Raw genomic sequence first — 13361 nt, 5'->3', positions numbered from 1 at the left:
GACAGCGAGGTGCCAAATCATAAGCAAGCCAAAGTTAGGAGTAGAGCCGAAGTCAGGAACCAGTATCAAGCAGGAGAGGAATCGGAGTCGGGTCAAGAACAAGCCGGGTCAGCAACAAGGAAATCACACATAGGAACGATCAGGAAAGAGGGAACAGCTGAAGACCAGTCAGCACTCGGCACAGGCAGAGGCACCTCTTAAATAGTCTGTCTGGCGCCAATCTTCACCGTGCGTGATCATGCATTTCTGTGCACATGCCTATTCACCAGTCGTCTCACGGGAATTGCCTTACACCCACACTCCAAAGACAAGCTGGTAGGTTAACTGGCTCCTGTCTAAACTAGCCTCAGAGAGTGTGTGAGTGTGTGTGTGTGTGTGTGTGTGTGTGTGTGTGTGTGTGTGTGTGTGTGTGTGTGTGTGTGTGTGTGTGTGTGTGTGTGTGTGTGTGTGTGTGTGTGTGTGTGTGTGTGTGTGTGTGTGTATATACACAAATTAGCAATCACATTTTGCATTCCAAACCCATGCCGAGCAGTTGGGGAGGATTGAGGAAAGACCTGATGATCTACTTTTTGTATGTTTTAAAAAACAAACATGAAAATCCAGTGGTAAAGGTTTTTCAGTGCATTAGACATGCCACCTACAGAGCTGGCCTATAGAATTGTCAAGATACAAATGTATGAATAAACATACATATGGTATAACTGCTTATGTTCACACCAATGACCTTCTCTTCTTTTACGGTTAGTAGGTGGTTACTGACACAATCTTTGCTTTATATATTATATATGTTATTAGTATACCATGCATTATTTAGACTGTTCAGACAAATGGGTATTTTAGCATCTGTTTAGAGGTTGCTGAGAGCAACATCCATCCCGTCCCACAGGCTGGGGGCCATTGGTGGACAGAGAAATAGTTATGTTATCTTACCTTATAAACTGGGATCAGCACATTCACAAGAAATGTTGTATAAACTAATGTTTATTTTGAATCAAGTTTGATGCTTAAAGATTTGTTGCTATGTAACAGAGTGTTTCTTATCATACAACAAGACCCAAATGTGGTAACTGATGCCTCAGAGATATGTAAAATGCTTCCTGGCCCTGGTGTAATCCTTGTAAGCTCCTCACAGACACCACAATGCTGGAGGGATCGGCTGGAGCCGAGTACATATGGGATTTCATGTAGGCCTATGCAAATATCAGCTGTCACTCTCAGAGGAAAACTGCTGAAGGTAATGTAAACATATGTAACCCCCAGGGAGGAAACCGGCGTCTCGCCAATAACTGTTGATGTGCTGATATCTGCAGCTCCATCATTTTAAAGTTAGCATACTGTTTAAGCATCATTCATAAGACATGCATATTCTTACACTGAGCAATATATCCTGTAATGCAAACTTGTAGTTTCCCCATATGGAACAAAGGATAACTTTTAATAACCAGTGTACTGTGGAACCCCAGGGTTCCTCCAGAACAGTGGTCTCCAAAATGCCATCTGTGGGCCAAATAAAGCCCTTTGATTGCACTCATCTGGGGATTGGGGCAATATTCCTTCCACTGATATGAAGCACTATTCCTCCTATGAACACCAACCATGAGGCGCCATTCTTTCCACTGATTGGGGCATAATTTCTCCAACTGTCATCCAATCCTGGGGTACTATTTCTCACTATAATATAAACAATTGGAGACTAATCCTCCCACTGAAACCAACATTGGGGCACAATTTCTTCCACTGACACCAATGATGGCGCAGGGCATTGCTCTTCCCACTGACACCAATGATGGGGCACTATTCCTTCCACTGACACCAGTGATGGGGAATAACTATGTTTTTACTCCCAATGACCTCCAAGCCTGGGGCATTGTTCACTCTCACTGATGCCGGGGCATTTTCTACTCCCACTGGCCACAGTCTGGCCTCAAAGTCTGGACAGGACAGTAAACTAGCTGTTCAGAAAGTTTGGAGACCCCCTGCTCCTGAACATACTAGGGTTTCTTTAAGCTGTGACTGATTGACATGTATCTGCAGAAACCCAGCAGCATAACACCAATGACCTTTTTAGCTGTCTGCAATGTTAGTATCTTGAACTCCAGGGTTGCATTCTTTCGAATGACCACCACTGTAAGGGACATTTTCCCCATTGACCCTTGTTTGCAGAGCTAAGGCTGTAAATCACAGGCTGTGCTGGAGCTCCCTCCCCGTCACCTTTTTATATCTTGGCATCAGGAAAACTTGTCAGAAGTGATCCTTGCTGATAGCAGAGGAATTATACAGCAGACAGAGATGACATTGAGTACTTTGGATAGGGCAAATACACAGTATAGATCAATGTGCTTTGTTCATATTTTATGTCTGAGGTTTACAACCATTTTAATGCAGCTGAAATAGATATGAAACCTTTCCTACCTGACAAAAGATTTACAATTCTATTAAGATAGTCATACCAGCGAGACTAGTGACTATATTCAGGTTGTAATGTTGTCAGGAATGGACTTGCCAATAACGGTGGAACTCACCTGCCTTGTGGGCTGCAGTACCAGGGCTGGCCAGCGGGTGCTCTCGGCAATCAGGGACTCACCGCTGCAGTCAGCCAAAACACCTGAAGCTGATTGCAGGGGTTGTATTTAAGGAATGGCCAGACTCAGTCATGGCCTTGGTGTGTGTTTTTCCATGGGCCCCTGTATCTTGTCACCTGCATTCCTGTTCCTGCCTGACTTGTTGCCGACCCTGCCTGATACTGACCTCTGCTGACTTCTCCTGTTTGATCCCTGGCTTGTGACCCTGACCATTCTCTCCGCCTGCTCCTCCTGTACCTACCTGCCTGATAGTTATCGACCTGGCCTGCCTAACTACGTTGTGCTCTACATGTGTATGTACCTGTGTATCTATATCAGTTTGGGTTTGTTTCACCTTGTTGTATGTATTTGTTAGCTTGGGGTTTGGTGCACTGCGTTTATATTTGTATTGTTGTTCTCAATAAATTATATTATTTACTATATCTGAAGCCTACGTTTCCCTGTGTCAGTCCACACACTTCTGGTCACACCCGCATCCCTGACAAACGTGTTATGAAAGGACCTCCCCCCAACTTTGACAGCTAGTGGGGGATCTTCTCCTCTGCTTGTTTGCACCCTCCTTCCCCCCACCCCTCCACTGCCACATTTTTTGGGGGGGAACAGGTACCGCGGCGAACGAAGCCAGAAGTCCGGCCCCCCTCCATCCCCCTGCAGTCTTCTGGGATGCTTCACAGGTCCCAGAAGACTACGGGACCATTCACAGGGCACAGTGTGACTTGCACATGCACAGTAGGAAACTAGTTGTGAAGCTGCAAGGCTTCACTTCTGGTTTCCCTTACTTGCAATGCCGGCACCAGGAACCCGGAGGCTAGTGAAGAACTGGCCCAGGTGAAGATGGTGCTGGACCCCTGGACAGATAAGTGTCCTTATATTAAAAGTCGGCAGCTACAGTATTTGTAACTGCTGACTTTTAACTTTTTGGGGGGAGCCTGGAGCTCCTCTTTAGGAATCTCCCCAACTGGGGCAAAGACAGACCAATACATGTTTTAGTAGTGTTTAAAAAGGTTTAGAAAATTTAAGACTGTTTTTTTTTTATTTTTGTCTGTGAATTTCTGACCCAGTTACAGCTCCCTTAAGTTCCTATATGGGTCACAGGGACACCCATGAGGATCACAGACTGAAATAAAACCTGACCAAAATATTAACTCTTTTCCACTGAAAATCAGTGGTTGGAGTGAATTTATTTTTATTTATTTTTTAACGAGAGCTTAAATTTAAATTGCAGAGACTTTTTTCACCATATGTGAATATTTATTCCTTCCTGCATCTTTTTTTGGGGGCACTTGTGCTTTCCTTTCATATATCATAAGTTTACAGAAGCTAAAAGTTTTGGTGTTGGTTGGAACTAATTTTTTTTTTTCAGATTTCAGTTCCAACAACCCTGTGCTGTTTCATACAGTGTTACACTGATAACTGACTCGTATACATGTCACTTCTGCAGATTGGAACCAAAGGAACCATTAAACCTTCCCCAAACTTCAATGCAGCAGACGATGTTCAGAAGTTGCGGAAAGCCATGAAAGGGATGGGTGAGTGGCTGGATAGGGTAATATTTTTTTTTTTTTAGTTCAGAACTGTAACCTTACATGTTGGGAAATGTCCATGTTCTATAAAAAAATATATATAAATGTCCTATGCCTTAAGACTTTTTTTATAAAGGTGGCTGGATGTTCACGCATGATCTGATTCTTGACATGTGCCTCCCCTGGCCCTTCCATAAACACAAAGGTTGGGCTTAAGCCTTAACTGAAAGCTTGTGTGTATGTGATGCAGAGCAATAGTTTGATTTAGGTTAGTGTTTGGGTCAAGGTCAGGGTCAGTATTTTTGGGGGCAGGGTTTTTGAAACTTTTTTTTTTTTTTTTTTTAAATTCCTATCCGTGTCAGTGTGTTTTAGGTAGGCTAAAAAAACAACGCACTATTGTTTCTGAGCTGTACTACGGGTACATACAACAACTAACATGTACATATATGGTATTGTCTTGAGCAGAATTTTATTTTGGATTGATCTTTGGTAGGTTATAATAGCAAAAATATATACAGCTACATTTAAAAAAAAAAAAAAAAAAAATTATATATATATATAATGTATGTATATGTAATATCATTTTTATTCATTTATTTTATATTTCAGGCCAGTTTTCCTTTTAGATAATAAAAAAAAACCAAGATATAATAACTATTTTGCCACCAAATGAAAGCTTCATTTGTCCTGCAGAAAAAAAAAAAACACGGTATAATCCACCTGGATGCACAAAGTAGTTGTTGTGAGATGTACAGTTTTACTAAAACAAGTCAAAGTTGCAAAATTGTGTTTGGGTATTAACATTTGTTTTACCCTTGGGTGGGAAGGGGTTAAAATATCCAATTAGAAATAATTTGTTACCAGACAACAGTAAAATTAGATCTGGTTGGTTGCCATGGGTCACTGTAATTTTGCAGATCATTCCTTTGTTTTCCTATTGAATAAACTTAGGATTCATAATGCAAAGTAGATAAATATGTACATGTTGAGCTTCTCTTGGTCAAGGGTCCCATATGCCGTATTTTAGAATGAGGGTATGCATGGTATTTTCACAGAACAGTGAGCATATAAAAGTCCACTGAAACATCAGAATTCCTTCTATTGTTCTTTAAGCTCTCTAGATAAACATGACTTTCTCACAACCCTAAAGGATGGTGCCCTTACAGACCTATAGTTTGCATTTAGTAGATGCATGCACAGAGGTAGGAAAGCTATTCCTTCAACTTATTGTGGTGTGGTAATAGGCTCTGAATGGCATTGTGATGCTCAGGGGTTGATTGGCTAACAGACTGTTCATTTTGCAAGGTAGAGTACACTTTGCATGGGAAATTTTTGTTCAGAGCTTAATCCATGAGGCGAAGCTCTGCTGACTTCCATTATCCAATCCTGTGCAAGAAAATTGCTTTTTTTAATTTCCTTGCTTGTGATTGGTTAGTTTTTTCACTACCTTCACTAAGCGCTGGGGAAAATTCCCATGGAAAGTCAGTATAGCAGCTTATTTGCCTTTAGTAAATCAACCCCCCTACATCATCTCTATCATCATGTACATGTGTCATCATGTACATCATTGGATATTCGTTTCTTGGCATTACGGAACTATACTTTATTAGAAGGTCTGGGCAAGAATGAAAATAATAGGTTCTAGGAAGTCAAGAACACCTTTTAAAGTAGCAGGGCGTAATCATAAACTAAACGAGATCAGCCAGGAATTACTACTAGGATTCATGCCAAACCGCATAAGTTCCAAGACAGAAATGGAGGTTAGGTTCATACAGGACAAGGCTAAACTGAGTTGGCAGCAGAGGTTATGATCATAAAAACAGCCACCAATCTATTGCAAATTCTACAATGGCCAACTACATTGTATTTGTAGGTATTGTGCGTCAAGAGGAAGTATATTCTCACTAAAAGTTCAGATTCTGTAGCAAGCAGAAAAAGTGATGCTAAATTTAAATACAAAGTTTTACTTTTGTAAGAACATGAGCCTTGAGCTGCCTGGCCTGTACCACATGCATTCAGTGTTCACATCCTTTGGCACTCTCTAATCCGTTAGTAGGCTAGTGTCAGATTAGTTCATAGTGAACCCAATTTAACACAATCTCCACCCCCCCTTATCAGTAATTACATTCAGTCAGTACCCTAATTTGAATTGAGGAATCTTATGTAAATGATATGTGTCATTTAAAGTATAACTTTAACTCTTTTGTAGTTTTGGGTAGAGTGGAGAGGGATTAGAACACCTATTAGGTTTTTATTGTTGTCTGTGCCATCATTAGGGAGATTCACCCCCCCCCCTCGTTTTTGTCCTGTTTATCATTATCATAAAAAGTGAAAGTAAAAGAAATCCCCAAATTTTGGGTTATCCCCCAGAAAAGTAATCGAGGGGAAATTTTCTAGTGGGGACACTAGTTCTGGTGACCTGGGGTCCCCAATAAATTCCCCTAATTTGCAGAAATTATCTCATTTCCTGTTTTGGCTATGGGACAGGAAGGTAAATCTCTTCCATGGGACACAGATGGCAAAAAATACACTGACAGGCTATAATTCTCCCTTACTGTATGCAAAATGAAAACAATGTTTTGCCTGTAGTTTTAATTTAACTAGATTGAATGAGAAACAGACTCTCATATTTTGCCCAAATACTTTGTAGTTTTGTTGTTTTAAAAAGTTGTTATAGATTGTAAAAAGCCTGCTGTTTACTTGCATGGCAGAGGTGCCTATAGCTGAATGGGGAAAGGTGCTAGTGCTGGTGAACACCATAAGTGGTGGAAAAGACCATCCAACGAGTGTTGATAACCTTGATGAAACAATATTTATTAAAACACCAAAGACGTGTTTAGTGACCACCAATCACTTCGTCAGTTAATAGGTGTTATGCAGATATTTTTAAGCTATGTGGCATGGTATCTGTGTGTGTCATTTTAAAAAGCATCTTTTAAATGAAAGTGTCTTGTCACAAATACAAACATGTTAAGTAAAATGAAAACGGTTTTAGGAGGAAACAGAATATGAATGACTGGTAACAGTGAAGGCTGCACAGAAGGCTTGACTGGTGGGTGCAAGGAAGTGTCTTCTACTTCTATTCTTCTCTGTCCTCTCTTCAGGTACTGATGAAGATGCCATCATTGATGTGATTGCACAAAGAACCCTTGCCCAGCGTCAGGAAATCAAAACTGCTTACAAGGTCTCTGTAGGAAAGGTAAGACTGCAGCACAACAATTAATATATAATTTCAAGGTTTTGACTTGCATGGTATAGAACTCTAAAGCTTAGAGAGCCAATGGTACATTGTGAGCAACATTAATTACCCAGTGAAGTGTCACATTCCATGGTTTACTATAAATTTAAAGTATAGTCACAGCCTTCATAGAGATAATATTGCTCTGTTTCAAATACTGCTTTGAGCGTTTTTTCTATTTTGTAAAGTTCGCGGAGGTGCGAAAAACAAAAACCCATAAGTGACAAAAAAGTGCAAGTGCAAAACACAAAACGGTGTACTTAGGGGTGTGCTTTAGTCCACCCCCCCAGAGGGGTAAGACCTCTACGCTTATCCCCCCGGGGCTCCTGACAGGGACAAAGGTTTCAACCTGGTCTACCTAGCCAAAAGGCCTGGCGGACCCCTTTCCTTAGGGCTAGCTGAAGCCAACCACCAAGTATTAGATCAGGGAACTCTCCTGAAGAGAGACCCCCTCCCCCCAGGAACAGGGGAGGAAGGAACACAATGGCCATACATCCTCTCCCTAGACTTCAGGGCAGGTCCAAGGACCCACACCCTCCATCCTAGTGAGAAAAAAACCACAAGTGAAAGGTGACAAAACAGTGGGTAGAAAAATAAATAGGTGACCATGCAATTGTGCACTGGCTAGGCCCTGAGGCCTGTAGCAAAACCATTGCCCTGGACTTAGCCAAAAGGCCTAGCCCTAAAAGGCGCAGTGCAGAAAGTGTTTAGAACAGTGACTATGTACACTTTACCACTTGGGATCCCACCCCCATGTGTTACTAAGAGCACCCCTGAGGCGACCACTCTTGGGGCACTGCTCTGCAGACTCTCTGCCTCCCGGCCCCTGGCCAGACAAGGTAGACCCATTTGAATCGGGAGGAACTGGGCCCCTCCAGTTTTCCTAGGGGAATTACTCCCGGGCCCCAACAGCCTGTGGGCATCTTGGTTTTTCTTCCAGCCGGTACTAACCTTCAGAGCCCTCATCATACCAGCAGGGGTACTATACAGCCAGCCATCCTCGCCTAAAAGGAAGAATGACCCCGGCCACCCCTACTGGACACTGATAAGAACAGATACTACACTTGATCTTGGCCAAAAGGATGAGAATCATACGTTCTTAGACCCATTCTGACTGGAGAGTATGGTCACCATTCACAGGCAGCATAACTCTTCACTAGGCACAAAAGTTAAGTTCAATGCAGGTATAATAGGCTGCACACTTATGACGTCTGATTATTGATAAACAATCACATACGCCTATGATTAAACCCAGCTATGGGCGAAACATGTTAGGTGGTTTTAGGCAGAAGGATGGAAGTGTGTGCTGTATGTGCTTGTTTATTCCATAAAACTTACCAAAGATGCCATTGGTGTGTGGCCTGTTTTCCCTAAAACTTGCATGAAGTGGAACAGGCTAATGGACTTTGCCACCCAATTGGATCATTGTAATTTAGGATTTACCAGGTAGCTTTGGAGCAGCAGGACATGCTCAGATCATCCAATGCATTTTTTTCTTTGACATGCAGTACAAAGGATGTTTTCTAGTCTTTGAAGTGTAAGAAGACTGTTCCTAAGCCCCGTATCTGTGAAGAACTAACAATGACCGAGGAAACGTGGAAAACATGGGAATGGTCTAGTTAAGACTGCACAAACTAGCACTAAACAGGAGTGGAGGTCAAAGGGAGATACCACATCAAAAAATAAACAATTTGTAGCATCTCCAAACCATACATATCAGCATACATTGGAACAATAGTAACCTAATACAGTTTAATACAACAGGAAAAATACATATAGGTTGGACAGAACAAATATAAAGCCTACAAATATTACCCCATTGCTCAAAGTCTTGACAACATTCCATTTCTAATGTATTTAAAGATGTTACCTAAAACAATACCCTATATAGCTTGATAATAGCAATCAGTCTTCAGCCATCACAATAATTATCAAGCTGTTTCTAAAGTGGAAAAGGGCAATAAGGAGCTTCTTGAACAGTCAGAGGTTATCTCACAGGTTTTTTTTTAACTCCTATCTTCTGTGGAGCACTCACTTTGTAGAAGATCATAGGTGCAGAAGTACTACACATGCACTGCTGTCCAGTATTCTGGTCATTCAAAAAAAAAAAAATGTACGGGCCTCCATTCACATGTGCACCAAGGATGCATGCATGTATGTAAATCCTGCTGCATTGACCTCTATTGGGTGTATCTGCATATGCCAGAAAAATATTTCTTGGGCCATCATTTATGATTTACTCTAAGTTAAAGATCAATAAAGGCCTTTAAAGGTCACCTATTAACTTATTTTTATGGCACACACAGTTATGAGGCTTGACATATATATTTTGTATTATCTAAAAAAAATTTAATCTTTTACATTTAATGGAAATTTGGGGGATTTTAGTTGTACCCTAAAATATTATTTTAATTTCCAACATAAAAAATTGCATCTATCATTTTTGTTCTACAGGCCCACTGCTTTCAGAAAAAATAAATATATATATGCAAGCAGTATTCCAAATACCTGAATTTGAGCTGATATCGGCCCTTTTCTGTCTCTGTATAGTGGGGCTGGAGTGTGGGAGGAAAAAGCAGGACAAGGAGCCAATCCGTTCATGCGCTGACCAGAAGAATGCTGATAGGCGTTAAAGTGGTTCTAAAGGCTCAAGATTTTTTACCTTGTGTGTGTGCAGCTCCCCCTTCAGCCCCCCTAATACTTGAGCCCCATTGTGATCCAGCAATGTGCACAGGGGACGTCTCCAATTAATGAGATAGGGGGCAGTGCTCGGTGTGTTTATGGACACTGAGAGCAGCGGCTCAGGAGCGAGCCTGCTGGGGTACCCCCACAGCAAGCTGCTTGCAGTGGGGGGCACTAGGTAGGAGGGAGGAGCCAGGAGCCCCGGTGGGGACCCGAGAAGAGGAGAATCAGGCTGCTCTGTGCAAAACCACTGCACAGAGCAGGTAAATATAACATGCTTGGGGGGTTATATCACTTTAAAAGCAAAATGAAAGAGAGAAGCTCATCACTGTGCTGCTTCCCTTTCTACTGTCCAGCCCCAGGTTGTGGGGTGGGTCCAGGGCAACCTGGGCTTAAAAGAAGTGGTTTAAATCACAGTGGCCATCAAACTATGGACATTTAGCGGCAGATAGATACTGTGATGAAAATCTTTGTATTGAAGGTCAATAGTGCAGCAAAAGCTGATTTTGTTGTTTTATTTTTACTGAGCTGTTTGTTTTTATCAAGGTTGTTTTTGGCTGAGGTTTCACAGGAGAAGCACAGCCAAAAAAAGCTTTGGCTGTACTTCTCCTGTGGATCACAGGCGTGCAGTTCGTTCTGCACTCCTGTGATCCGTTTTCAGCTGACAGCAGACTGTCCACTGTCAGCTGACATCATTCAGCCAGTCCAGGCTGGGGAAAGATCCCAACTTCAAAGTTGGGATCCACCCAAGAATTTAGAGTGGCACTCGGCTAAGCCTGAGTCAGCCGCTCCCTCCTCTACAGTCCGCTGTGGGGTTGAGCAGAGAGCGGTGACTGACAGTCCTGGTCTCTGCTCAGAGCGGAGAGGAGAACTGCATCCACCTAGGTAAGTATAAACAGGGAAAAAAGCCCTACTTCTCTTTTAAGTAAACCATGGCATGTGAGTAAAAACAATTTTATGAAAAACTTGGCTTGGAAACAAAAGCACGAAAATTATCTTTTTTGTTGGCAAAACATTTGAAAGTTTTTAGGTACTTTTGCTAATGTGCTTTTTATGAGAATTCCATTTCACTTGTCTTTCAAAGTGATTCTTCCCCATTTGAGATCTCCCTGTTGCTGACCTAAAAATAAATACACTCTTCTTCAAATGTCAATGGGGAGGATTTCTAATTGATCCCTCAGCTTATGACATTGCCCTTGTTACCAGCTGTGCTTCAAACCATGGTCTGATCACCTGTTTATACTGTACATAGGTCATCCACTGGAAGGATACGTGTTGGCATTCAGTCAGCAGCTTGGCTGCAAAATTGGGAAAGTATTTTTTTTTAATGTGATTTCACTTTTTCCTCACTTTATTGTATGCAAATTGTTGTAGTTTAGCCAGTGATCATGTAGGTTTGACATTCCAGTGACTCTTTGTTCCTGCTTAAAGTGCACGTATAGCAAAGTTCTGAATACATTGGGGAATTTTTTTTTTTTGGTGTATGTGTTTCAATGAGAAGATTTCCCTTTACTTCTTTCCCAGTTACATAAGGCATGTTGTGAATAACTGCACAATTGCACTGTCATTGTTTGCGCTCTTAACTGTCAAGCCATCAAATGGTTGGTGTCATAACTGATCACATGTGCAGCATCATGGCAGTTACAGATCAAACAGAGGCTAAAGATGGCAGCTTCCTTGACTGTAAAGGATAGGAGGGTTTAGTACCGTTTTTAAAGCTAGGGGATGTCTTGTCTTTGACAGTTGACACCAGAACAGGTTTCCCCATTTTGAAGCTTTAAACAAAAATAAAAAGTGCTAGAATTCCCATGACTTTCTGTACTGAAGCCAGTGGTCATTCCCCCCTGCTAACTGCAGCTGCTGCAAACCAAAGGAGGTTTGAGTTCAGGATAGAGAGTGGGATCGGGGGGAATTATGTAAATATGTCATAAACTGGTTTACAGAGCAGCTGACACTGTAGAGAAAATGATTGAGGAGTTTGTCCCCTGTTCATTTCTCGCTCTCAAAAATGAGACCTCAGAGGTCTATTTAGACCCCTGATATTTCAGTGAAGCTCCCCCAACAGGGCTGTAAAAAAGCATTTGGATTGCTCTTCAGGGAGCATTTGACACAGTGAGGAGGCGTTGTATTGCATCCACCCCACCTGCTTTACCCCTTCAACCCCACACTAGCGCGCCACAACTGTGCGCATTGAATGCGGTTGTGGGGGCGCTTGCAGAGCAGCGCCATTCATTTGAATAGGTCATGTTCAACAGGAGGTATAGTTTCTGCCGTGACTGCAAAACAAACTTCACAGCTTCAGCATGTCTACACCTCCAGCGGCTGCCTCTTCAGCTAAAGGTGGCAAAGGTTGGGGAGCAGAAAAAGCTCGGCCCACCACAGAGTTCAACAACCAGGGGCTCATGCACACAGGTACACCAGGCATGTGAATGAGTGGTTTGTTTACACGGCTTGAATTGCCTGTTACTTTGCAGGAACCTGCACCAGTACACACACAGTTTGTGCAGGCGTGGGTTAATGGTCCCGAATGCATACTGTTTATTTACAGGACTGTGCACCTGCATCCACTCGCCTGTCTAATTACGACTTGCGGCTGTGTTCATACGGCTGCTGTATCTTCATTACATAACATTGGCTGTCTGCACACAGCTCCAGCCACATAAACCACTGGTTCCCACTGTACAGGCCACTGTGCCCCTGTGAATATGCCCCAAGACCTCGCTCACACACCACTTTATTTAACCACTTGAGCTCCAGAGGATTTACCCCCCTTAATGTCCAGGCCTTTTTTTGCTGTTTGGCGCAGCACTAATTCAAATGATAATTGCGCGGTCATGCAATGCTGTACCCAAATGAAATTTACGTCCTTTTTTTCACACAAATAGAGCTTTCTTTTGGTGGCATTTTATCACCTGTGCGCTTTTTATTTTTTGCGCTATAAACAAAAAAAACACGAAAATTTTGAAAAAAAACAATATTTTCTACTTTCAGCTATAAAAAATATATCGTAAACTCAAAGTTAGTCAAAAATTTAAGCCAAAATGTATTCTGATTCATGTTTTTGGTAAATAAAATCCCAATAAGTGTATATTGATTGCTTTGTGTGAAAGTTATAGTGTCTACAAACTATGGTATAGATACTGTAATTTATGCCTTTTTTTGCTATACAGCGCTGCACTAATTCAAATGATAATTGCGCGGTCATGCAATGCTGTACCCAAATGAAATTTATGTCCTTTTTTTCACACAAATAGAGCTTTCTTTTGGTGGTATTTGATCACCTGTGTGCTTTTTATTTTTTGCGCTATAAACAAAAAAAACACAAAGTTTGAAAAA

The 13361-nt window shown here is 41.8% G+C and overlaps 1 protein-coding gene across 3 annotated transcripts in view; it reads left to right on the top strand.

Annotated features, from left to right (window-relative positions):
* Positions 1 to 13361, top strand: part of ANXA4 (annexin A4) — a 109549-nt gene that overhangs the window by 59482 nt on the left and 36706 nt on the right. For all 3 annotated transcript variants that reach the window (XM_089687194.1, XM_089687195.1, XM_089687193.1), the window contains 2 exons: positions 4024 to 4111; positions 7210 to 7304. In XM_089687194.1, coding sequence (XP_089543320.1) covers positions 4024 to 4111; positions 7210 to 7304 — 183 coding nt within the window. The remainder of the gene's footprint in view (positions 1 to 4023; positions 4112 to 7209; positions 7305 to 13361) is intronic.

This window comes from Staurois parvus, unplaced genomic scaffold (genome assembly GCF_062004578.1).
Source record: "Staurois parvus isolate SC_StPar_1 unplaced genomic scaffold, SC_StPar_1.0 ptg000420l, whole genome shotgun sequence".
Lineage (NCBI taxonomy): Eukaryota > Metazoa > Chordata > Amphibia > Anura > Ranidae > Staurois > Staurois parvus.
This window is presented reverse-complemented; position numbering and strand designations above follow the sequence as displayed.